This window comes from Epargyreus clarus, unplaced genomic scaffold (genome assembly GCF_041222505.1).
Source record: "Epargyreus clarus isolate Ecla_fem2 unplaced genomic scaffold, WU_Ecla_fem_2.2 ptg000007l, whole genome shotgun sequence".
Lineage (NCBI taxonomy): Eukaryota > Metazoa > Arthropoda > Insecta > Lepidoptera > Hesperiidae > Epargyreus > Epargyreus clarus.
This window is the reverse complement of record NW_027332215.1, coordinates 23,333,358-23,361,310: the sequence shown is the minus strand read 5'-3', so window position 1 is coordinate 23,361,310 and position 27,953 is coordinate 23,333,358. Positions and strand designations below refer to the sequence as shown.

The 27,953-nt window shown below is 34.4% G+C and overlaps 2 protein-coding genes across 4 annotated transcripts in view; one reads left to right on the top strand and one right to left on the bottom strand.

Moving 5' to 3' along the window:
* Positions 1-6,460, top strand: part of LOC140743701 (coiled-coil domain-containing protein AGAP005037) — a 275,840-nt gene extending 269,380 nt beyond the window's left edge. For both annotated transcript variants that reach the window (XM_073075193.1, XM_073075194.1), the window contains one exon: positions 650-6,460. In XM_073075193.1, the coding sequence (XP_072931294.1) occupies positions 650-1,366 (717 nt within the window). In that variant the 3' untranslated portion in view covers positions 1,367-6,460. The remainder of the gene's footprint in view (positions 1-649) is intronic.
* LOC140743704 (tyrosine-protein phosphatase non-receptor type 11) overlaps positions 6,446-27,953 on the bottom strand; it is a 51,450-nt gene continuing 29,942 nt past the window's right edge. For both annotated transcript variants that reach the window (XM_073075199.1, XM_073075201.1), the window contains exons 3-12: positions 16,358-16,525; positions 14,853-15,006; positions 13,899-14,042; positions 11,883-12,014; positions 11,199-11,326; positions 10,647-10,811; positions 9,845-9,955; positions 9,608-9,698; positions 7,634-7,782; positions 6,446-6,964 (exon numbers count right to left, since the gene is read on the bottom strand). In XM_073075199.1, coding sequence (XP_072931300.1) covers positions 6,944-6,964; positions 7,634-7,782; positions 9,608-9,698; positions 9,845-9,955; positions 10,647-10,811; positions 11,199-11,326; positions 11,883-12,014; positions 13,899-14,042; positions 14,853-15,006; positions 16,358-16,525 — 1,263 coding nt within the window. In that variant the 3' untranslated portion in view covers positions 6,446-6,943. The remainder of the gene's footprint in view (positions 6,965-7,633; positions 7,783-9,607; positions 9,699-9,844; positions 9,956-10,646; positions 10,812-11,198; positions 11,327-11,882; positions 12,015-13,898; positions 14,043-14,852; positions 15,007-16,357; positions 16,526-27,953) is intronic.

Sequence of the window (27,953 nt, the reverse complement as noted above, 5' to 3'; positions counted from 1 at the left end):
TAATACTTTATGCATATTTATCACAAATTCTAAATACTTATACTTACATTATATTCTTTTATCACAAGCCGTCAAATACATTGTACGTATTTATGTATATCATACATTCATACTTTCGTCTATCTGGTTGTTGTCATCATACTTACGGTTTTACTTCTACGAACCATCGGCCGCTCGACACCCCTACAATTTTCTGTCGTGGAATATCAAACATTCACGTATTCTTGAATTTTAATGATAATAATTTCATTAATAGCAATGTCTTTTTATTCATTAAAAGCAATTATTCCACGACAAAAAATAATGGCAAATGCCTTTTATTTCTATTTTATTCCTTTTGAATGGTTGTGGACGCATTAAATATTTAGCTGTCATATACATATTTAATGTGAATACTAAGTGTTCTTCGTGGATTTTTCTTTCTTTGAATGAATGTATCTAAATGTTTCTGTCGAATCAGTGTTTGAGTATCATAAGTTAAGGGCGCGATTATGAGCATCTTTAGTATTTCGTATTATTCGTATTTATTGCTGCGTAATTTGTAGATTTTAGAATACTGAGCATCACTTTTGCCACATCGCTCACAAGCGCGCCCTCGTCACCCACGGTATAACCGAACACAGTTAGAAATGAACGGAATGATACGCAGGCAATCGGCAGCGGGCGAAACGGCGCGACCCGGGGAACAACGGACCTGCGGCCAGAAAACGCCCTCGATGCGCTACTAGACGAACTGCAGACCTTCGCCAAACCATCGGAACGCGGCGGGCGGGGCGACGGGCCGCTGCGGCGGCTGCACTCGTACCCCAGCGGCAGCGACACGGACGCGTCGCCGCCGGTGCGCGCGCGCGGCCAGCACCCGCCCAAGCCGCCCGTGCCCGAGCGCCACCCCGAGCTGCTGGCGCTCGCCGCCCGCCGCGCGCCGCCGCCCCCGCCGCCCCGCACCACCTCCCGCTCGCCCCTCGCCTCGCCCACCTCCCCCCGCTCCCCGCCCCGCGAGCCCGACGACGAGAACGCCGCGTCGCGCCAGGCGCTCCTCGAGCAGCGCCACCAGGAACTCCTCAAGAAGCAAAAGGCGCTCCAGGAGCAGTACGCCCGCCTGCAGATGATCCAGCGCAGCGGCTCCGCCTTGCCCCCCAACGCACAGCCCGACCTCAAGAAGACGGGCAGCGAGTCGAATTTGTTGAGCAAAATGAATTTGAATCTCGCGCCTGCGAACGTGTCTGGCAGCATGACTCACCTGGCTGGTGACATCGACAGGAAAAAGAACGGAGACACCTCCTCGGAGAAGACCAACTGTCAGCTATCCATGGTCAACGACGTCGTGTCCATTACTAATAAAGTTTACGAGACTGACATCCTGTGACACAGCAGCCCTTCGCATAGTATATCTGTGTAGTGATTATTTTTCCTTTTAACGCTTATGCACTAAATTTTATGATATCCGCGACAACACTGTAAGCTTTCTATGGGTTCTTTGGTTTTGCCGTGATTCTCGATACTTTTTTGTAGGTGAGCATTTCTTAAAACTCTTCTTAGAATCCTATGTTAATATTACCCCTTTCATATAGACGCTGTATTTAATCAAACTTTAACAAATGGCCACAATTGTCGGTTTCGTGATACCCACTATGAGCAGTGCTTCTAAGCGGTACAAATCATTGAACCCAATCGAAAACATTTCTACACTACGACAAGTATACAGGATTCCGAGAAAACATATATTTATCAATTTAAATGTCTCTCAAATAAACAAAACCCAAAAAAAAATGTAGATCGATGTTCCATATTTAACTAGAATAGTTTAATGTATTGCATGCCCATAATAAATGTACTTGTCGAACTTATTGTGTCTTCGCAGATATATTACGTACCTACCTATATTTGGAGAGAATGAAAACGAGTTGTATCATGGTGCGTGTTACTTAAGATTCTATTTTACAAAAACAGTGAATGTTTTTGAAACGAATTACAAAAAATGTATGTTTGTTTATTGATTTTGTCAATCATGTTTTACCGACTATGAACTGATCCATGAATTTGCGTGCAATTTGTCTCTTCCACCCCACGTGCCCCGTTCATGTAGCTCTTTTTTATTTTTTCGCTTATATTTGGAAAATATTATTTTCGGAATGAATCATTAATCATACTTATAATCTAAAAACAAGACATCGAAAATTCAATAGTCTGCTATGTTTATTGTTAGTCTTTAGTTAAGAGTCGCACAATCGTATCATCGGAGATATTTTATGGAGACATCGCACTATGCTACATGCTAACGGGTGCCATAGAATTGAGCAATTTTATACTCCCTTAAACGTCTTTACTATTTATACTGTATATAATTGACTAATATACCTACCTACCGTAATATTTAGATATACTATCAAACGTAGTTGTATACCCATATACCTTACCCTTTAAGATTCCACAAGTTTAAGTGCCAAATTTGTAACTGGCGTTCTTACTTCGTAATTAATATACTAGTATATCCATTTTAGGTCCTTATTAAAAAATGATTTGTTAGAATACAGTTTAAGATCTCGTGACCTCACTATGAAAAAAAAAATTGCAATTTTAATAACTTATCCTCAGTAGCGATTTTTTTTAGGAATCATTAAATGACAAGAAGATTCACATGAACATCACAAATCGATAAAAATATTGGACATGTATGTAAATCATACTGGTCAAACAATCGCGATTTATCTATCCTAAATTTTTTCTGAACTATCATTTTTCTATTGAACCTGCTCAATATAGTAACTATGACTATAACTTGGACTATTTCATGAAATCACCGCCATTTGACACACTTAATAGAAGTACATTTTACCTGACACGGTTTTAATTTAAACAATTAATATCATAATTAATTAATTCACACCACAATAATCTAGTGTAAATTTTAAATTGTCTGTGATAAAAAGTTACCTAGTAAAAACTTAACAATTAAATAATTTGATTATGTTCAGTTTTCCTGACATCTGAGGTATTATCATTTAATATAATAGGAGTACAAATAACGATCCTGTATTTTGTTTATTACCTACTACAATAACTAAATTGTATTTTTTCTGATTATTTTAGTATTCAATATAATAATAGTCCGACGTCAACAGGTACGATTTACGAGTACCTACCACGTTGTTGCATGAACACAACTACAAGTTCTATCAAAATTAGTACTCGCACTTCAAAACCGTCGTCATCCATTTCACTCATTCACTACACTTTATTGTATAAAAGTGGTTAAATTGATTGGAATAATGAATTAACAAGTGATATTGTTGTAAAAATGTATGTGTTAAAATATTCTTATTTTTAGACTCAAAATATATCTGCATTAGAAAATGTATAGAGTCTAGATCTAGTGTTAGAATAATGTAATGTTAACAACTAAATGTTCGCGCTTCTTAATGTTTGTTGCAAGTCACGGCAGCTCTCCTGTGACCACGTATTTCGGCAACCGACAGGAGCTGTCACAGCGTAAGCGTAGCTCCATAGAAACTATTGCGAATTATAATATCAACGAAAATAAAGTAATCTAAGAGTCGCGGAGGATTAAGCTGTGCTTACACGAATCAATAAAAAAAACTAAGTAGAAACGTTAACTTTGACGTGCAACACACTCGGATCGCTTCGATAATTCGAATGTCTGTGAAACAAAAACGATACAATTATCACACGAGAAGAAAATTAGAGACGACGAATTAGCGAGTAGTTGTACAAATAACGTAAATCTTAAATCAATCGTATCGTAGTAAGAGTGTATTGTGACCTCTGTGTATGTGTATATCAAATCACAGTACATCCCCTGTTGCCGATTTCGCGTGGCGTACTGAGGGCGCTCACATATTTCATTATTAATAATTGCACGAATTTAACGAGCACCTAGAAATTAATTTGGCAAATACATAACATTTAAATATTTGATTAGATTACCGAATTGGTAATAATGACGAACGACGGGGAAATTTTCTGTCAATAAGAAGGCTTGTTAATTTATTATTTGGAATTTTTGTGACTAATTTATTTCTTACTATTCTTTTGTAATTGAAATTGTTTTTGCTTATGATTTTTAAGCCTTCGAAACATTAAGTTGGAAAGTTTTTAAAATACCATGGTTTAAATTAATGAACTTGTAAAAACGACATAAAATTTGACGTAGATTTGAGTGGAAATTGTAATGTAAAATGTAACGTGAAGTAATAAAACACCAAAGCATGTGTAAATATTATAACGTAAGGTTTAATCTACGTCGATTTACAAGTCGCTAATACACGAAGTGTAACTAAAGATGACATTAAAAATTGAGCATCTGTCAGTATCGAAACTGGAGATTTGTCTGTGTCTTAACATACGTATTACGTACCCACGTCGCACCGCAGGCTTTCCGTGCTCTTTACTGTTCAGACAAACCGTCACAAAACATATAGATTCCGTCACTATCAACGACTACCTACACGTCCTTTGAAATACATAATTATAATCAGAATTAATAAAGATATGGTTATAACTCGTTAATAAAAATACGCTACTAAATTCTGAAGTGCACGGATAGCCTCTGAAATCTGCTTATGCCTCTAGCCTAGATTTCAAACGTCTTAAGATTCCCGTTTTATTCCTTATTTGAAACAATTGATTCACAGATAGGTATATCTGTCGTAATCAAAATAATGTGCGTACCTACATTTTGTTACTTGAAAAATAATACCGTTGTCTCTAACAACAATTAACGCTAAAAGAATATTAATGTTTTGAGATTTCGAGAACGGTATGCAAATAAGGTCGCACAAATATACTTGGCTGTTACATCCACGGTAAGTGAGGGAGCCAGCTATTTTAAGATGTGTTACTAAAACGAGGTTCCTAAACGCGGCTTGCAGTAGGAGTTGAATGGTAGAAGCGTCCCGAACGAATAAAATAGTCGCCCCTCCATGCGACATTCTCTATCTCTTCACATCGTTGTGTAATCTCGTTAATACTTATTATTTTAAATCATACTTGACTTGAATTGTTTCATTACTGAACTTTTACAATGTAATAAGGAATGTCGTTCTTGACGACGGTCCTCCGACCATAGGTGTATACTTTCTTTTCTTCCCAGAAATCGTTAAGGTTCCTTTTATCGATTTAACTATACAATTAAGAATGTATGTTATTGACGTCACTTAAAAACTATCACTTCCTAATGTATTTTTTGTGTTTCAGAAACGAAACTGCAATTTCGTTAATTCAATTTGTAACGGGAGTCTTATGACACGCTTGTGCTTTTTCGCTTGAAATGTATTTTAATCAATGTGAAACGTAATAGAAAAATAGGATAATTATATTTTCACACGAGTATAATCTGAATGTAATATGTGTATTAACTTTTTACATCACATATTTATGTAATATTATTCATAGCTTAGGAATTGTCAACTTCTCTATACACTTAGTTAATTTTACATTCCCGCTTCCTTTGTATGTTTTACCTATGATTGTAGTACTTATTATTCTATTTAGTTTTATTATGACTTTAATTATACATTTTAAAGGTTCACTGAAGTTATATTATTCCACAAGAATGTGGGAATTTTAATAAGATGCTAAGATTTAAAAGTTCTTTTTATCCATTTTTTATTTATTTGATTTTTGAAAACTTATGTATTTTTATTTTAAAATCTATCGTCTTAAAGGCACTGAAATGTTTAGAAAATTATGCAATTTGCTGTTTTAAATTAGAAAAATCGATATTGTATGTCACATTAAAACTTCAGAGGACTCTATGATATCTATGTTTATTGTGTGATGAGATTCGGGTACTTATTTAAGTAAAGAAGGCACTTGAAAATACCTACCTGGCTATAGGTACTGCAAAAAATCCTCTAAAATTATTTTTAAATCTGATAAGTCTATCGCCGTCAAATAGACAAATAACACAATATGCATTTTAATTTAATTTGAATAAGTGTTTATAATACAGATCGTAACTTTATTCCTTATTATTAACAATATACTAATAAAAATATTTAGCCAAGTAGGTACTGTGGCCAGATCAGCGCATGGTAGACACTGCGCCATACCATGCACACATCTTTAAAGATGAAGTTATATCGTAATTGGATGCAATTTAAAATTATGAATTAAAATCGTTAAATTTCATCATCTTCCCGAATCTACTCAACGTGTGCCAAATTGTATATTGTTCTAAGTTTTACCTTTTTAACGAAATCATCGCAAGTTCAACCTACTTTTTAATGAAATTTTATAATTTGACTTTTTAATATATTTGCAATATTTTAATTAGAACCTACCTACATGTATTAAATTATTTGTTGTTATTTTATTATTACACTGTTTACTGTATAATTCTTGTTTAGTTATTATATTTCATGTTAATTGTATATTAAAGTCAGGATAGCTTCAAAATATTTTAATGTGGAATTAAATAAATATATACACGTCAAGTTTATTCTTTGTTTTTATTATTTCCTTTATTCTATAAAGAATCATAATATAATTTCACTCATTTTTCAAAATTCATTCAACCTTAATAACAATATCATATTAAATTGAACAGGTAATTTCAAAATGACAAACATGACGCATGAGTATGATAAGATTCAGATGTTTCATAACACTTATTTGTATTTTATTGGAAATAAGCGACATATTAATATTAGTTAATACGTAGGTACAATTAAAGGTTTGAAGATTACAAAATCACAATTTCATCATCATGAAGATCGCTTATCAACGAAAGTTATAAAAATCCAGAGATACACATTTATTATGATTACAATTATTATAATAATTAAACATAGTAAACGGTGATATGACTCACAAAAATCAACTCTTTATTTAGGAAACAACTACGTGTCTACTTGTAGATAATCATTAAAGTCATATTTTATATATCTTAATAAATTATTCACTTAAGTCCACAAATTCACGTTTATGCATCCGACATATACACCTGAAACCAAAAAAAGGAAAATAAACAACATATAATTAGATACCACGGTTAAAACAGAGGTCGAAATGAGTGAATATTACGCCCCGGCAATATTTGAATTAGGTGCCCCTGGCAATATTTGAAAATTCCCGACGATAATACGACGGTTGTCCCGTAAGTACCACGACAAACTTAGGGAAACATAGATTAGGGACATACCTTTCAGAGAAAAAAAATACCTTACAAAAAGTAGTTGTAATTTTTACAGGGTATGTATAATGGTGGCCGCTATAACAATACTAAAATCTGAAAATAAATAGGGGTCGGTATTCAAGAAACCGCTATTTTACGATGTTTTTCGCTTTATCTATTGAACCGTAATAGGTACCTAGACGGTTTTCACAACCGACCTAGATTTTCACAGTATCTTTACTTCAATGCCTGCTATAATAACTAATACTAAAAATAAAAAATAATGAAGATTGGGGGTAAGGAACCATACAAATGACCTCATATTTTTAAACGATTGTTCTATAGTTTTCGTGAACCTATTCGTACAAAATCCGTGATACATTGTTGCCAAGGTCAGTCTGTCAAGTTTTAAGGGGCTCGTCAGCTTTAAAGGAACCTCGTTCATTTATTGTCAAATGAGTGGAGTCTGTCAGTCATCCTTGATATTTTCGGGCTTACCCTTTTCCGCATCTTCATGTTCTTGTTGTCGATGTATGTCTGCAGCCCCATGTACAGGAAGCGGTACTGCGCCTTGTTCTGCACCATGCCGCAGCGCTGCGCCCGCACCATCTTCACCGTGCTGTGTACGTCGATGTCGCAGTTGAAACCTACCGATGCACAATCATATACCGATTACTGTATGTAATGCACAAAATTAATCATTACAATAGATACTGTAACACCAAATACAATTGATAAGTGATAACTATAGCTAATATTTTTTATAAATAAGTTTAAAAACCTGTCGCTCATGCTGTAGTCACAATAAAACCTTACTTTCTAATTGGTGATGGACTAGGTTTCATATGTATTTTATTCAAGTGAGACTATTTTATAGAAAATCATAATATTATCTAGCTGTAGTAGTTTGCCTATAATAATGGTATAATAAGAAACCTTTGCGAGATATCAACACATCAATCATTTGACCTCTTAGCCTTAGTAATGTACACTGGAACAGAGCAGGGGAGTGTGCTTCTGACTTACAATTTTAGTTTTATTGAATATAAATTGAATCTGCAAGGCATATTTAGGTTATCTTAAACACGATTCAAAGAGTGAATATTATTTTTACCCTAAATACTTGCTAAAGCATTACGGAAGGTGTACTCTGTAATTTAACTATAAGCGTTTTTGTGCATTGCATTGTTTTCAATTACCAATTTAAGATTATAAGATTAAAACCAATCGCTATGGCATTATGATAAGTAACAGCAATTACGATAAATAATTCGCCAACGCTTGCTAAGCAATGAATAATTGATTAATGTGATTATAATTACTAAACTCAGCCTTATTAATAAAAAACGCTTATTCAATTATCATCTACAGTTACACTTGGACTGGACAATCTTAGAGTAACAAAGTATTAACTTCGTTAAAACAATGTCATTACCTACTGGACTAAACATGGAGTTACCTCGGACTAACAATTCATTTCTTAGTCCGGATTTATCGAATAAAACATTGAGCAACACTCACATTTTAAATGTAAAACGAATGAGTCAATGAATGAATACATGTATAAAAATTACAGCGACAGCTTATCTATATTTTGAGATTGACAAATTCAACCTCGACAGATTTCAAGAGTTCAAAATAATCAAATGCCTAAACTCGCTACTAGCAATTTGTCGTTATATTTGAAATACATAAAATTTTAAATCAACTGCAAGAAAAATTAACCAAAAACGAACTTGCTTAATTAACTGGGATGAAAAAGAAATGACACGGACTAACTTATACTCTAAGATTAGTCTCGGAGTAGTTTACTTCCCCCCTACTACGTATTTATTAATTCTGAATTTGAATACATTTTCATTTTAAAGATACTCTTACTCTAATCAATATGTATTAAGGCCGTTACATACTATGTTTGTTCTACTTACTAAAATAGTTGTTTTAGATCTGCATGAGTATTAGTAGCAAAGATGTTAAGGGACTTTAAATGGGACTAAATAAAGAAATAAGGTCGGATGATCACAGACTTAAATAATTCGCTACGCTTCGCATAACATTGAATAATTCATAAACAATCGCATAGAGACACAGCCATGCAAAATGTTATGTCCTATAGCAAAACCTTGCAACTCGAAATGGTTAAATATCCTAGAATCAGAAACTGGTCATTGTTTCGTATTGATCACATTGAGATTCTAACGAAATCGAATTAGTTGGAATATAATAATAAATTATGTATGTATATAATATAATATAAGGTATAACACGACGTGCCAAACATACATGCATACAATCAATAAACATTACCTCCGCAATCGGTAAAAAAATATTCAACAACAAACAAAGACAAAGATAAAAGTGATTGCGGCGTTTTACTATTCAAGTACACAGTTATGGTAAAATAAAAATTAAAAATTGGAGGTACGAGTACAATAATTACAATTAGGTATATTAAAATAATAATTAGCTCACCGGATCTCTTTATTTTATCAATGAGCATATCTAGAACAATGAAGGTGCCAGTCCTGCCAACACCCGCCGAGCAATGGACGCACAGCACATTCTGGAATGTACAAAACACCACTTCAATTTATAATCTCTAAATAAGTAGTGTAAGAGTAAATTAATTTATACAATATATTAATTTCAAGTCGCAGTTAATTATAGTGCTAATATTTCTATGAAAGAATGAAATTTAGGTAGTTATACCTGATCTGGGGCGTCCCTCTCTTGTGAAATCTGGATCATTTTTCTGTTGATGTCATCCAAAAAGGCCAGCACGTTCTCGGCTTCAGTCGGAGCGCTGTGATCCGGCCAAGCCTTTTAACAAAAATAGATCACTTATTTTATCAAGAGATTAATCTACACATTTATATTACGTAACTGTACGCTTAACAATAAGTTATCTATGATTATTAACGTATGTTACTCTTACATCATTTTCCTTTTTCACGTTATATCGTTATTAATAATAATAAGTAATCGATATATACATTTTTGTCTAAGAAGGATCTAAATTTAAGAACTCCTAGTTGTATTGGTTAAAATTGGATAGATTGAATACAAATAACGAACGATTATCGTGCTGCATTGGTGACTGCCATCTGTAACCAAGATTGGAATCGATATCGATAAACGATACATCGGTGAATTGAAACGCCAAATATACATATTTCAATAAATCTTTAGCCCATCCTATCCACTGTGGCCGATCAATTGCATTTCTTCCCCTGAGTAATGAATTGTATTGCCACGTCTTAATATCTAGTGCCTTGGTAAACCAACTTCACCACAAATACAACGTAATGTGACAGTACTGTCACTGAAATCACACCACCAACTTCATAAACCTTAAATCTCCATAAATGTTTAAAATAGTGATAAATAATTTAAGGTCATACTACTATGATAGAGACAACGTTCGTCCTAAATTTAAGTCCTCTGACGACTCATTACTTTTGAAGCAATATTTAAAAAAGACATTAAGTAATATACAATTCCTACAACTTACGGTGAATTGGTACTGGAATACAGTCTTGCAAGTATTTCTGTCATCGCATATATCAAATTCCCGTAGAAGATAGTCTTCGTAGTAGGTTTCTGATATAAATTTGACTAGGATGTCACCGTAACGCTCATCTTGCCTCGGCTGCGGCCAGTAACGTTCACATTTTTTCTGAAATAATAAACAGAAAGCAACTAAATATTAGTTAAAGAAGGAATAATCTGGCCCTGAAAATGCTGTTGCAAAATTTTGTCCATTTGTTTTTGCATTTTTACAAGTACATTGCTTGCTGATTACAAAGTGACCATGTATTGCTTTTGTTTCTGTTATATGTTTTTACTTATACAGCTATTAAAATTTCCGTTTTAAAATAAGGACCTTATTTTACAAAAGCACTTATAAAGCACACATTTATATTCTTCAACAAATATCTATCTGCATAAGTATGTACGTAAAACTTCCACCCAAAGAACCTTGATACAAAAATTCTAAGGCCAATGATATGGCGTAAAGTTATTTGCCATTTGCATCCAACACGTAGGTAAAGTTTATAATCACCTTTTCCTTCTCCACTTCATTAGTAATCATGGCGATGACTCTGACGTCCTCCTGCCAAATCATTCGCCAAAAATCTGCGACCGTGTTGGGAAGGCAGCCCTGTGTGGCGATGTAGACTTTGTCCTTAACTGGAAGTAAAAGGACGCACACATGAAATGTGAAATGCGAAACGTAACATTGATGATGTAATCGTAAAAATGTAACGTTGATTAAGAAAATCTAATACTTCCTTACGCCAGCAATCATGGAAAAAGGGAAATTAAATTGTCTAATTGGAATAACAAAGATCCAATAATATGTCATTAATATAAGTTTTTTTTTAAATCTTGCATATATTTGAGAATATGCATGTATGCAATATAATCGACGGATCGCTTCGACCCATCGAGCAATTCAAATTGATATGTTTTCATTGCTTTTTACTTTTGATACAAACCTCTAAATAGAGTTAGAAAGTTATAGATAAGAGAATATAAATTTAAGAAAGAGATTTCCTTATTACACTTATATATTTACAAGTAAATAATGAAGAAAGTGTAAAATGTTACTATCGATCGTTGTTTTGATGGCAAACAGGACACAATGCTTAGGAATGACTAAGTTTCGCGGTGACATGTTCACACGTAATTAGAATACTAATCGACTTATCGATATCTGTATTACGTAATCGATTTATGTACTTACTGACATTCCGAAACAAATTTCCATTAAGTTTGTCCATCTTGATGCACCTTTTGACCTCTCTAAGGGCGTCGTCCGATAGAGATTTTGAGACCAGTGGGGCAGGCTTCTTTGATTCGCTCCTCAGCACCAATGCTGGAAAATAAATCGATATTTTTTTAATTTTTTAATCTTGAAGAATTCTGCAAAATTTTCGATTGCTAAAAGAAATCGTGTCGGCTTCTGCTTTTGAAGAAAAATCAACTACACTTAACCAACACTCGACCTTTAGTAGATTCTTGTACTAATTTTAATTTGCATTAAACAGGTCAACAGAAGTGAGAGCTTAAATTTGGGTGGTCGGCTTGCTCGTAAAATAAATCAATCAGATCATACGTAATGAAGTTAAAAATGTATTAGCGATGAAGAATTATCATAGTTTATCTATTTTACCAGACAGAGGCGTTTTAATGTTACCAATATGTATTGACGCTAACAATAGTGTACGTGAGGGTGCGGACGTGATCCGAGGTGGGTATCCGATCCTTGTGGCTTCGTCGCACGTTTCATTAGTATGGAGCCGGCGTGTTGCAGGCATGCGACAATGACGGTAATTTTCCTTGTCTTTACTGGCGATACTCCCGAAAACAGGATCTAGTTCTATGCGATCTATGTCGCAATTGACTATAACGTAGTTAGTGGAATTCAAACGGATTTGGGTTTTGAAAAGGCTTTTCCGTAATGTAAATCATTACTTATGTAAGTTTAATTTATCTGGTGAGTGTTTTTCTAACATCTGTCTGTGATTCTAACGCATTACAGTAACGTAATCCGTGATTTGCTTCATAGGTAGATATTCATTTTATTTACCTTAGGTGTTTTTAATATACCTAGCGGGTAACATATGCCATCTGAATTTTGCAAAGGGCTCCCACGAATTTCAAGAATTTTCCATATTCCAAGGGAAAAAAACGCGAGGAACTAGTCCGATGCACTGGTCTGATGCAACAAATGCGCACCACTCCAAATCTCGGTCGTCCATGTACTTATAAGAATATGTATCAATAGAGTATTTTTATAAATATTATGAAATTGTAATTTCATCATGTGATCGTGTTTCGATTCATATCTAGCTAGTTCCACTATAACAGTTTGTACCTACATAATAATCGAAGACGTACATTATTTTTTGATGAATTGTCAATAAAATTATCACATGATTATCTATTGAATTCTTCAGTAGATATTATAGAGAGTGCACGTCTCATAGCAATATCTGAACGTGAGTCTAGTTTCTGGTTACAGGCACTTGTATCGAGCAACATAGGAACCCTTTTGGATAACACCACTATGTCCCTGTTTTCCTGCGTCTTGGTTTGAAAATAAATGAGCCACATCGTTGTGTTTGTGGAGAAGGCGTCAATCAGTCTAGTCATCACGGTCTGTTGGGCGCTTGTCACCATTATCGTACCGGCCACGCTTAATCCGAAAGGTACGTGATGATAGCAAGCGGCCGGATGGATTGACACTCTTGCCCTGGAAACAGGGGAGGTCCTTGGTACGGGATGGTACATGTGTAGATACCATGGCCTCATCTCATATACAAGCGACCTCGATGCGTGATGGAGAGCGGCTGAATCTGCAGAGGCTGTGAAGCGGCTCAAATATGCTATTATCTCACAGAGCTACATGTTTGTGCCCTTCGAAGTCGAGACGATGGGATCGTGGGGACTGGAAGCGAAGCATTTCTATAAAGAATAGTCTTCGCGCCTGATTGAGGCCTCCGGTGACCCAAGAGCTGGAGCTTACCTCGGCCAGCAAATTAGTTTGTCAATTCAGCGAGGTAATGCTGCTAGTATCTTGACACTTCCTCGGGGCAGCGATTTGGCTCATTTATAAATTTTTCGTGTTTATCTTAGTAGTTTTAGTTTAAATATTGTTTAATTGGTTTTTTAATTGTATTGTAGTTCCCCTGAATAATACATCTCTTATATAAATAATAAAAAATAAAAAAATCGAACATATTATACTTAATCTTACAATGAACGCTGTCCAGGCTTTCGTTGGAGGACTGCACGGAGCTGGAAGAATCAGACAGCCTCGGGGAACGGATGTAGCTCGCGTTGATGTAGTCGGACTCGGGAGGATCATTGCTTCCTCGTAATATGACACGTGTCTGGTCATCTGGAATAGGGCAATAAATTTTATTTCTACAGGATGAGTTTGTGGATGGGAATTCCTTTTCATTGTACTCGTTATGAAATTGACAATTTATACGATTTTTACCAACCCACGAATTAATGCAAAAGACAATATTTTTCGTGCGTATGATGTATTTACGAGAATGGACTCTCTGATTTTGTGGCACCTGCAGTCTTTTAAGATATTTAAATTCTCGTTGGATTCAAACTTAAATACGATAGTGATATTTTTAACCAGTCTCGTTTTGTGTGTTTATATAATAGTAACTTCAATGTAGTGGTATGCCATGATTTTATTACTTATATAAATATAATATTATTAGTGGTTTTTGTGACTCGGGAAAGTCAATAATAAATCTAGCAGAACATAGCAATTTGTAGGACTTTTGTATACAAACTAATCTTATATAATGTTTAGGCCATACTGCGTACGAGTTTAATAGGCGCTGCGTTCTGACTCAATAAAACGACCTCCTGGGCCAATCGTGGGGGCGACTACAAGTCACATTAATATTATCAAATGTTGACAGCACGGTCTGGGTTAAAAGGTCACATCACAACATACATATTTTTGTGATTATTGTATGCGTTAATTTTTATAATCAGTTTCTAATAAAAACAGTATACTTAGGATGCTTATTTAAAAACGAAATAAGGAATTTCTTTAATGTATTTTTAGTTCAACCTACACATTGTCATCATATTTCACAGAATAACGGATTTTTGATAAGAAATTTCTTTTTACGTTACTCTATTGTATCTAAATATGAAAAATATGGAATTGATGAATTACATGGCAATATGTTACGATATCTGTTCTTCGATGCGTTTTCGATCTTCATGCCCTCATTAGTGGTGAAGACGGGTATGTCATCGACTATCTTCAGCGAATGGAACTCTCCGTCAAACCCAGACTTGCATTCTGGCTTTTGAAACTCCTCCATTTCCTGTTGACAAATAACACTTCTTTATAATATTTATTATTTATGAAAATATAGTACCGCAAGGTTCTGTGACCATTTGCATTTGAGCTGTTTTATAACCTGTGCTTAGAATATTAAGTGATAAACAAAGACAGGAAGACCTCACATTTAAGTGTTTCAGCTATTAGTATATAATAAATCTCAATTACTTTACCAATGTTGTTTCCGTTGTATTGTAAACGCCATTTACACTTCTTGTGTACATAAAACATTCATTGATACCTACCCTGTTACCTTATTCATGAATATTTTTTGCTTTACTTCCTCTTTCAATTGTCCATTAACAATACCGCCAATTAATTACGAATATGTTGCAAGTTGCCGCAAACAAACTTAACACGCAGAGATGCAAAGTTGCTTCATGCAAATTAGGAAAGATACAGATTTCTCAATAAGGTATTTTTTTTTATTTTTATACACAATACAGCATTTATCGTTATGAAATTTTCGTCTACAACTTCTGAAGATCTTGTTCTTATAGTTTTACATTAAACCGTTAACAAAATGTATTACTACATCTGAGCCCTGAGGTTTAACAACATTGATTAATACTTTTATGGAGACCTTTTCAACTTTTACTTAAAAAATAAAATTTACTTAAAAGAGTACTATTGCCTGTGCGTACTTAAAGTACTTAGTAGTAAAGTACCAAACTACATAGTAGCTTTGTAATCTTTCACAAAGGTTACTTTTAGGCATTGATTACCTGTACCTTTACTATTTATAATCTACCAGTATTACAAAGGTTACTGTTAAGCAAAGAAGTTTGAAGTTTTGAAAATTGTTCTACTAATGATCTTTTACAAAAAAATACTTTCAAGTAATGATAACCTGTACTTCTTAACCGACTTCATAAAGGGAGCTTCTGTATTTCTGCGTCTGTAACAGCTACGTATGTATGTATGTCCGCGATTTTCTCAAAAACTACTCATTCAATTTGGACGGGGTTTTGTTTATTTGAAAGCTTATTTTACCCGACAGGATTTTGTTCTGGTTATTATATAATCATTTGTAAGCAGTGATAGCTTAGTGGCGTAAGCAGAGATAGCCTAGTGGTTAAAAAACTCGGCCTCTCGATCGAGGGCTCCGAGGTTCCAATCTCAGGCATGCACCTCTGATTTTTCATAGTTATGTGTGAATAAGTAATTAATTATCGCTTGCTTAAACAGTGAATGAAAGCTCTTGGCCAGGGCGGTTGACTATAGCCTAATCCTTCTCATTCTGAGAGGAGACCCGTGCCCAGCAGTGGTACTGTAATGGGTTGCTGGTGATGATGATAATGATAATCTTTAACAAACACTGAAGTGAGGGTTACCTGTACTTTTTGATCGATGTCGTGCGCCCGGATGCGAGTGCCGCTGACGGGCTGGAGCAGCCGGAGCACGTCGCCAGAGGTCTCTATCATGGGATAGGAGCGGAAGTGCTCGATCAGCCCCACCAGGTCGTCGAACTGCTCGCCGCTGCCCACGTCGTACTTGTTTTGCTGGAACGTGAGAAAGCCTGCTAAGAAAGATGCTTACTAGGACATTGTTGAATTGATGTTCAATATATACCTACGCAACATGTCTTATAGCGATTTTTCACGCAATTTGAGAATTTGGGGCTTGAATGTGTTATATAGATTATTTTTGATTTTATTTTTTGAGCGGTAGTCGGATTTATTGATCGATAGTTAATCGATGGAATCGTTATGAATCAAGATTGCCGTCATGCCATTATGAATCAAAAATAGAACCGTAAAGAACTTATAAAAATCAGTAGAACATATTTTTCTAGTCGTCGTGAAATCTTTAACCATAACTCCCTTTTATCGTAACATTAAACGCACTATCTATGACATGAATGTACATTATCATAAAATTTGAGCATGCACGCAGCGTGTCCTTACGGTTCAAGGTGGTGACCGTCGTACAAGGCGATGGTCACGTCTGGAGGCGCCAGTTTCGCGATCTGACGCTTCCTCGTTACCAGGTAATGCGCCACAAGATTTTTGTCATTTTAGTCACGTATTTAAACCTTGTACGCACCATAATAGGTAATTTAGGACATATAACTAAACAGTTGGAGCTTTTTATATTACTACAACGTTTTATGAATCAATTATAACAGCCGTATGGTAATGTAAAATAAATCATTTTGTTTGTAAACAGAAACATTCTGGAATATTCAATTATACAGATGGCCGTAGGATCATACAAATAAGACATCACAATGTGGCATTGCTGTGAAGTTTACGGCCAATTGGCGAACAATTGATGTTTTTCAAATCCTCACAACAAATAAACAGATTTCAAAATAGCTCTTAACGTAAACTCGTACTATTTATACCTATATTATCTCAGAAACTTCTGTATGTATTTGTAGGGGGTTATATTAATGGCTGAACACATTTTGATGGGACTTTCACGAATATGTTCAAAGTTGTTTTTTCCAATAAAATATACAGATTTGGGTTTATTTTTTATGTTTGAGCCTCACGATAAAGTAAACGTCCTACCTGATGGAAACGTGCGTGCAACTTCGTCTTAACGTCCAAATGACCCCCAGTGACTGCACATTACACGATATGTCCTCTCCGAAGATCCCTACACTTTTTTTCAATGGTGAGTAGAAAAATCCTCGAAACCGTGACGAATGGGGTTTTTTTAGCGGTTAACGCGCAGCCTTAAGAGAATTTGAAAGAGTTTGAGAGAATGAAGTTTATAATTTTGGCAAAAACTTGACTTGATATTTGAATTGGTTGACCTTTGTCTTATCATAATTCATCAAACAGCTTTCTTTACAATTTGCTATGACCAGAATTTTTAAGATTAAGACAATTTGGAATGAATTTTAAAGATAGTAGAACCTTCTTTGGTTCGACTCCGGTGACACCACCACCACGCCTATTTAAGCGCAACTGTGTTCTGGTTAGCAGGGATATACTTATCCCAGCCGTTCCAACTTAGTCCTTACGGGAGCATTTATGGCCGACCTCAGTTAGGAAATTTAATCTTATTACAGACGTCAACGGCAATAGTCACTTACCATCAGGTAGACTGCATGCTCGTCTGCTATTCCTATATTATAAATAATCTTTAACCTTAACACGAATCTGTAAATCAAGCGGATATGACAACGTGAGAACTAATCAATAGATCGTAATTGAGTAAAGAATAAACCCATACCAAGAAAGCTAATAGGCTTATCCTATTGTCGTCAGAAATAATCGCCCTTAGCTCTGTAGATACCCATGACAATTGTGTTGCACTTGTACGTGTGCATTTATTGCCGCAATTATCTGTTTGATTGTTGTCAATAAAGGTGGTAGACCTCCTAATAGTTTCATTGTTTTTATGTGCCAACTGTGTGATATAACAACTGTGATGCTACAATATATATTAGCTTAAATTTAAGTATAAGTTTAATGAATGCCCATAATTTGGCAAACTAGTTTGACATCTATATTACTGTTTAAATTTGTGCAAAATCCGTAAAAGTCACTATTAAATTGCAAAAGTACAAAAGTTCTCCAAGTCCTCAAATCCACAGTGCTCAAGGGCAGCAACACATTTCAAATAGAACTTCTCTATTTTACTTGTAAAAGGTAACATTGTATTTAACTGATCCCATCACATAAAAAACATGTAGTACTTCAACTTAAGTGCAACCAATGGTACAACTAAGTGCCGTTAATTATGTTACCTGCATCAAAACAGACTCCGTAAGCACGCAGAATTACAATTAAATGAATAACAACTATGTTGCTAAATACTTTACCAATAAAACAATAAGATAAACCAGTCACACGGCCGCCCGCACTTCGTTAGCGAGCCGCAAACATTATCATATTTAACCAGAACTTCATTAGTTATTTCTAGAGATATCTAGGCTGTGCAAGGATTTATAATATGCGTTATCTCTTCACTTCAATTAAACTTTGCCAACTGTAGCTACTGTAAGTTTTAAGTTGTCGTTTAAGTCGCTATTATTTGGTCCCATTTTGGGTAGGGGTGAGACAGGGGTACAACGTAGAGAACGGGATTATCCGCAGCTGTAGATCGCTGTAGTCGACAGCCCTTTCTCAGAAGTTGTTAGTATAAATATTGTATGTTTTATAATGAGACATAAACATATGCCTCATTTCCTGAAATCCTATATTAATCTGTAGCTTGTCACAGCATTCACGTTTGCGTGCGTATAATGACGATATAATACAGTGATGTTACACCTCATTTGGATGTAATTGACAATTGACTACGTAAGTATACACTGTATACGGATACGTAGGTTGTGGTAATTTCCTTTTCATAGCAAATACGTAGACATGATCTCGGGGACTTTATTTTATCGTCATCCTTTCATGCATAGCCATAATTCTATGAATGAATGTATTTTTTCCTTTCCAACTATCAATATGGCTCAAGACTGAATTTAAAATATTTTAGTCACAGAGTACTAATTTCCACGTTGCATAGACTTTTAAGGACGCGACAAAGGGTTTGGCACCCCCTCGTTGTCTGGATGTAATGCACCCTTTGTATTCAACCCTACAGTGGACTCGCCAATAGGGGACCTAGACAGCTGATATCGATTGCGTTTTAATCTAACCCTCATTCAAAATTCAGCGGTAGGAATTACTTCGTCTCAACGAGTGCCACAGTTACCTAATCATTTTTCTAATGGACGATGAATCTGTAAGATCGAAATTATATTAATAAATTCTTCTTAGACCTCAGGAGTAGAATTCAATTTATGATAAGCTTGCATCAATTATAGACATTCATTGCTGAAGTGTCTACTAATTCATTCAAATAGGACTCCGAATTGATCAGAGTTCAGAGAGATCGGATAAAAATTGACGACAGGCAAAGAACGGACGATTGATGTTTTGCGTCATTGTAAAGAAATCACTATAAATATAATTAGTGTAACGCGGGATAAAAATATAAATCCACAAGTTCCACCTGACGTTGGTCACGGCTACGGCTACCTTGAGGATAGTCTCGTGTGCTTGTAATTAATATGTTTGTGTTGTGATGTATTCTAACTACTTACACTTATAATTGTTGCTATCAATACATGTATTCTATTCATAAGATTCTCAATAAAACATTCACAATAAAATGTACTTACTTTAGAAATAATTGTTACCTATAATTCTTATTACTTCAAATAAAAATAACCGGCAACACCCTAACATTATTAAAAAATAATCTTGTAGTGGTTTAAGCATCATAGAATTTATATAAAAAAAACTTCAACAGACAAATGTTTGATTAAATCTATTTGTTAAGACAAAAGACAATAACAAACATGACAATAGTTTTATTAATTGAATATTCATTAGAAACCATTTATTACTAGAATGTTTATGAACCGACCCACCAATAGTAATCAGTACACACCAATAAAACTTTATAGTTGTATTGAATTGCAGATGATAATGATTGATTTTACCTGCTTGTTACAAACTAAAAAGGAAGTAATCATTTACTACAAACACAGTATGTATTCTAAGAGGAAGAAACAATAGCCTCTGCAAATACTTAAGTAAGAAAATCGTAAATAAATTATTGTGTGGAATTGACGGTAAACTGTAAGATGAAAAATAGACATCATTCATCGTAACTATATAATGCATTGTTTTATAAATAGTACTCGTTTCTTATAGGAAGTATGTATCTATAATTTAATACATAATCACAGTTCTTCATGACATGGGTGATAAACGGCAAACCTTCGGCCTTCCGAATGTTTTATAAATATGTATATATTGTTATGGCATTATGTGTGTAAAGCATCCATAAATTTATGGATATTATACCTATATTCTTAGTAATATAATTGGAATACCAAATATCTAAATACTTATCTAACTAAGAGTAGGTAAGTAATTATGAAAATATCCTAACGTAGTTTAGGAAAACATAAATTTATAAGCCCTATCTAAATTGGTAAATGTAAGTCGCTGACCTCTTTGATTGCGTAGAAAATATTTGAGTTTATCAAAATCAAAATTATTTTTTCAAATATACTAAAAATAGTAGATCTCTCGTAATCGAACATGTTATTAACTTTAAACTTAGACTTCAAGTAATCAATCAATGTTCTACTCGTCGTATCCATTCTGTCCCTCGTTAAAGAATTGGAAATAAATCGAAAATACTGATAGCAAAATTACAATAAAAATCGTATATATAGTGTTTAAATATGTGTATAAGTAACGCGGTATTTATATGTATTATTGCTGTATAAAATATAATTTAACTTGAAGATTTGTACGTCTAGATTTTTATACTGTAGGAAGTATCTGAAGGAATAATAATAAACTAAAACATACCTGTGGCTAAACGACCTTACAGTGTAGAAACTGATGCCTTTACTTGACCACACAATCAACATTAATCAATAAAATGAAAGTCACTTAGAAATATCTGATACTTTTAACATATTTCACGTTACGAACTTCACTCTTAGCGACTTGCCGAAATATGAAGATAACTCAACTTAGTTCCTGTCTGGGTCTACAAAATTACAATTTCAAAGTAGGAATGTCTGAACAACACGGTTTTATAGCAAAGTTCAAGATTTTAAGCCAATTGTTTGTTTTAATGATTTCTTACAGGCTTTAATATCCTCATAGAGGCGTTATAAGAATAATATCACTGACTGCGACTAAACAATAAGAAAAATTACGAGATGATTACTACCTACGTCTCAATCATAGTAATACATAAACAGTATCTAGCTTTTCTCGACTCTATTTCGATTGAAAGAGATTGTAAATATGGAGATTTTGTGGTGTCTTACCTTTGAAAAGGTGAGATTGTTTTATTTTTCACGAAGTAAACACTAAATTGGATATTTCTTAGGTGCGAAACAATTGCTTCTCGTCCATCGTTATCACTGAACAAATGTCAAACCAAGTCGTTTATGCGCAGCTGCATTTTGCATTTCCATCACACAGGGATATATCTGTTCGTGTCACACACTCTTAACCTCTTCGAGCTCATGTTATCCTAGTATTCGGGTTGCAATTTTTTGCACCGTTGGCTTTGATAGGACGAATTCGCGACTTGCAAAGTGCAACGTCGCATTGCTATTTCGTGAATAACGCATCTGGATATGCAATAACAACATAAAACCTATTTTACTACGTCTACCTAGCAATGCGCATGCCCCAGTTTCACACCTGAAACCTAGGGTTCCAAAAGTACCGATAGCAAAAAAAGTATATTTTTAATTGAATAGATGCACCATCAATCTATTACTTTTAATACACGCAAATAACAATTTGTCTTTGTTGTATTCAGTATGTATCTTCTCATTATGTAATAATTATGTTCATTTCTAAAAGATAAGAAGAGCGACTCTGATGTACAATGTCATCTATTTTTAAACTATGCAATCTTCTTATATATTATTGCTTAATTATAAAGGTTGTACGTGATTTTAAGAAACTTGACACAATAAATGATACAGTAATATATATTTATATATTATTTTAAATATACACTTGAACGTACAAGTATATTAACAGTGGTTTTAAAGGTGGTAGAACCCTTAATAGTTCGACTCCGGCGGCACCACCGCCACACCTATTTCTACCTAATACAGCAGTGTTAGGCGCTGCTGTGTTCCGGTTTGAAGGGTGTAGTAAGGGATACAGACTTTTCTGAGGTGTTCCAGCTTAGTCCTCAAGAGTAGCGGCGCATCTGAGGCCGGCCTCAGGTAGGAATATCTAATCCTATCTGGGGTTGATTACAGATGTCCATGGGCGGCAGTAGCCACTTACCATCAGGTGGAATGCATACTCGTCTGCTACTCCTATATTATAAAAAAATACACTTGAACGTACAAGTATATTAACACTGGTCTTGCTCACACATTGAACAGATTTTATTTTAAAATACGTCTCTTTATAACGACGATATTTTTAAGAAACAAGCGATCAAAAGTAAGCGTAGCAAGCAATAGAATCACGAAGACCTCTACCAACTCCAAACTCACACATTTTTAGAGTATCAATACAAGTAGAATCATCAATCATGTTTCCCTTTTAGATTTCTTCGTCTTACCATAGTAAAAGTAATACTTTTTTACTATTTATTGCGAATAGCAGTTTATATCTAATACTAGACACCATGTCCACAATATATTTTACTGTCGTAATTATTTCACCAAGTTTAGTCAATGTAGAAAGCAAATCGAAATGGAATCATCATTATTTTAGCACCACTTTTATAGCCACATACATAGAAACCAACATAGACAGATAGATAGAAAGATAGGAGAAAGTACTCCTGTTAATTAAGGCTCCCATTTGCGTTTCTGTTTAATAAAAAATATAATATATATTCCCTTAAGTCAGATCATTGCTGCTGACGGTACTTTTTGACGTCTGCACTGTATGCTTGTGGGGGAAAGGGAAGCACTGGACTCTACTGATGCAGTTTAAATCAATACGATGACCCGCCCATCGACTTCCGGTGGGCGTTTCCGTACAAATAGTGTGAAGTCGGCATCATCCGTGGCTTACTATGTGAAGTCTGACACATTTGCAATCTGTTCCTAACTTCAGTCTAGAAAATCTCTGGCAAGTTATGAGTGCCTGGTATTTTGTGCGCTAAAAAATTGCACTTTTGCAAAAAAACTGCAACTGCTAAGCCTTCTTAAATTGCATGGTCGGATTCAATGCATATCCAGTGACGTCATACTGTTCAATAAATTTGCGAAAAGTAACTTTAAGTACTCTAGCCGTTGAGAGAATGCATTCCTAAAGCCTGTCATTGCTTGACAGATGACTGTTGGGACTGTTAATGCTTGTACAAATCTAACTTCTGAATATTTTAAGGAAAAAAAATAAAAAAATGTTATATACACTGGTATATAACATCAATATATCGTATATTTACTCAAATAATTAAAATATGCACCAATAAAGAAATTAAGTTAGATTCCGATGCACTTGAGAGAGGGGTGTACAATACACTTATTATCGATATCAATTCCGATATCTCGTTCGAAATTTTCTAACTTGCTTTTTTATTTTTTAACGGCCTTTTGACTCCTTTTCATTGCGTTATCATTTATTTATTTTATATTTACTTTATTATGGGGCCAAGACACTTGTTAATTTATTAAGCATCGATCTACTCGCTTCGTTGGGGTCATTAGTAGCACTAGTGAAGGCATGCATTTTCCACGACGAATCGGTATAGCGATGCAAAGAGGAAGTGCTGCCAGCTTTTGAAAGCCTTGCCCAAAGGCAAACATACCAATGATTTTTATAGTGTTTTTCTATTTCTATATATTTACGTATTATCCTATAAATGATGTTATTAATGTACATTGTATATAATTTACTTGTTATTTTTTAAGGTTGCCCTCAAACTATCACTTATGTAGCGCAGAAAATTTAATTTTATGTCTTTGAATAATAAATACTATTTATATCTTTAATATTTTGATTTAATCTCAAAATTTTAGAATAAATAAGAAGAAATATTGATTAATACTACGTTTACGGTTAAAAATAAAATAAATTACAGAGAAAACAGCACCGCCTGAACAATTTTAATGAAACAGCAAGGATATTTTCTACATGCCTAATACTAAGCAATAGCCGAAGTCCACTACATACAGCCATAGCTCTCCGATCCCTATCTTCTATCGCCGTGAACGTCATAGAGGTTGTGAACAATTATTACCTCTTTCTATCGTTCCAGCTTAGCTTGATGCAACTTTCTAGACACAGTAGTGACATCTAGACAATTTTCTTTTCATAACTATAGTGTACGATACATTCTGCATCAAAATTTCCTCAACTGATGTGCCTAACCTCGTAAGAACGTCATGCAATTAAAAAAATAAATTAAAGTAATTCTAATTTATTATTATTTCGTTCAATTCGTACTTATTTAACATAATTTGCCGCAAAATTATTAAAAGAAAGCTAAAAAACTAATGTCTTTTTATTTTTGGGCAAATAATTAGGATAATAATAATTTTAACACAATTTCCATTGATAGGTACATAATTTATTCGGACACAACGGACTTAACCAATTAGAAATGCAATACTAATTTTAAACTTTCTTGAACTTGTTTATTTGCATCTATAAGGCTACGTTTTCCAACTACATACTGAAACCCGAACTTGCAGAACAATCAATATTAATACGTTAAATGTTAAAATAACACTTCTTTACTGAATATTTTATAAACATTAGTTGTTAATAAAATATTTACATATTAAACTTTTATTAACTGGACTTAACTGCAAAAACGGAGGTTTAGTATTCGACCACTGTGTTTGTATGTCCCCAATTTTATCATACACTACTGATACAATTTGGACGTCGTTTTGGTTATAATAAAACAAAAACAACTGCTTTAAAGTCTTCAAACATTAAATTATAAACGCCTAAGCGTGTTTAGACAATTTAAAATTTTAATTATATTTATGTTGTTACCAATATTACAACTACAAGTATTATTAAATTAAAGTACAACGTACCACAAATAAAAAAAAATAACAAACCCTTAATATTATATTGATATTATGAGTTATGACAAAATTGTTAGATGGCTCTATATTGTTTTTCAAAGGTAGGGCGGGCGGCCTACTTCATACATATGTATGGAACGCAATTCATCGCAATCGAACATCTCCGCTAGAGCTCTGTACCCCTAGTAACAAGGTGTGATAAATGCTATGAGTTCATGGGCCAAAGAACCCATAACGCCATGTATCCTTTTCCGTCAGATATACGTGAGACAGGTAAGCTGTCGTCAACCCCTTTATGTCCCATTGCCGGGCACGGGTCTCCTCTCAGAAAGAGAAGGGTTAAGACATAGTTCAAGTGCGTATTGTTAGACTTCACAGGTATCTTTGAGAACTTTATTTCTTTTTTATGTTGGTTTCCTCACGATTTTTTCCTTCACCGTGAAAGCAAGTGATAATTAATTACTAATATGCACATTACTTTGAATAATCAGAGGTGCGTGCCTGGGATTTCATCATGCATAGGCGGTACAGAGCTGAAACGCTTTCAGAGCTTCAGTTGAATTTTTTGTCACAGTTTTTTAAGTATTTTCCTTTTGCTATTTAAGGACAATACGTTATTAATCGAATAATATTATTATTTACATATTTTGGACTTACTAAACCATACACATATTTTTGCAAACTTGTAAGCACGTAACAAACGCACGTTGCATACACTAAATCCCTCCCGTTTTTGAGTATGCAAAAATATTGCTTTCGGGTACAAAATCTTTTAATGCCTTTTTAATTTAAGATCATTAAACTTTGATTATTATTACCATAGTATACTACATACCATAGTAACTGAATGTTTTTACATATTATATACTACGCTGCTTCAATGAAGAGATTTACCCTTATCTCTACCTACGTTTATTTCTTAATTGCACGCTGATATTGTAATCATACAACAATGTTAGCAATGTTTACGCGGTATGATGATGAGATATCTGTAATTTATGCGAGCCTGGTAGAAGAACAACACATTGTTGCAATGTTTTGATGCAGTTGTAAACGAATGCATTACAATGTATGCGTTGTGTTTGCATCAATTGAATTGTTCTACATAAGAGATCAAAAAAGACTATTGTTAATAGTTATTGAAAATTTATGAAATATATAGAGCTGTCTCTTAACTGATGAAACTCTGAGGTGTCACGTACTAAGGCACTCAAGTGCCAATGACCAAGGGGTTGGCACTTACCTCGGACAAAGAACTCCAACGCGAGGTATTTGACGAAATAATCTAGTTTCATGAACAATTTCAAAAAATAACAATTTGGATAAAAGCTATTAATCATAATGTGGTAATCCTATAATAATATCTGCAAATATCCGGCCTCATTTATTTTGTAGTTAAATTATTAAAGTTACATTATGTATATTCAGAGTAAAAAGTAACCTTTCACAGAAAATAATCGGTTCACCAACTCTTAGATAAAAATTATTTATATTGATTAAACACAGTCCAGTAATTTCGATAGATGTATTTAAAAATCACAGAATGTTTTAGTTTAGTCTTCAGAGGTCAGAGGAGGAACAATGCATCAGTGATCATGGAGGCACATAGGACCCAAATAGTGAATTTGACTACAGAATATATTAGAGCGACAAAGAGCTAGTTTGTTACTTATAATAATTATAGTTTAAAAACTATAAACCACGCTAAAATCGCACAAGGAAAATCGTTAATCCTGATTCCTGACGATCCTGATGAGGAGAATTGGATAAAATTAATAAAATCGGTTATTGATAATTGTTCAAAGTTTAAAATTAATCGGACCGTTCAAAGTGGGTAAAAATCGTGTTCAAAGATTCCGTTACATACATACATACATACATACGTACATACATACATACAACCCAAGCTAATAAAAAGCGTGGTAATATTGGTACATGCACTGTGAGCAAAACTGAACTATACTTCAAATGCTCATATGCACTGAATAGGTAATTGGCGGATGCCTATTAGGTTAGGGCGAGGACGACAGTCGTCCACTGTACTTATTGTTGGCGACCGCGTGCGATTAATTGATAAATGAGACATCACATAACAGTTACATTAGTAGCATTGAAAATAAGTCTCATGCCTCTTAATGGCCCCACTTTGTATAAATGTCAATGGATCTACAAACTTAAGTAACAGCGGACACAGTCGCGAGTTTAATGCATGTCCTCTGGTGGCCTTTTAAGCGGGACTTCATGGCTTACCGACATGCGTTGGCGTCGGTCACCATTGTTATCTCTGGATAGTAGTCGTTATCCCCTTTTGAGGATTTTATTAGCGAGAAAGAAAAATTATCAGTTATTTGTTGTGTGTCGATATATATTTTGGTAAAATCCGATCTTCATCGGATGTACAGGTAAATCACCATCTAATA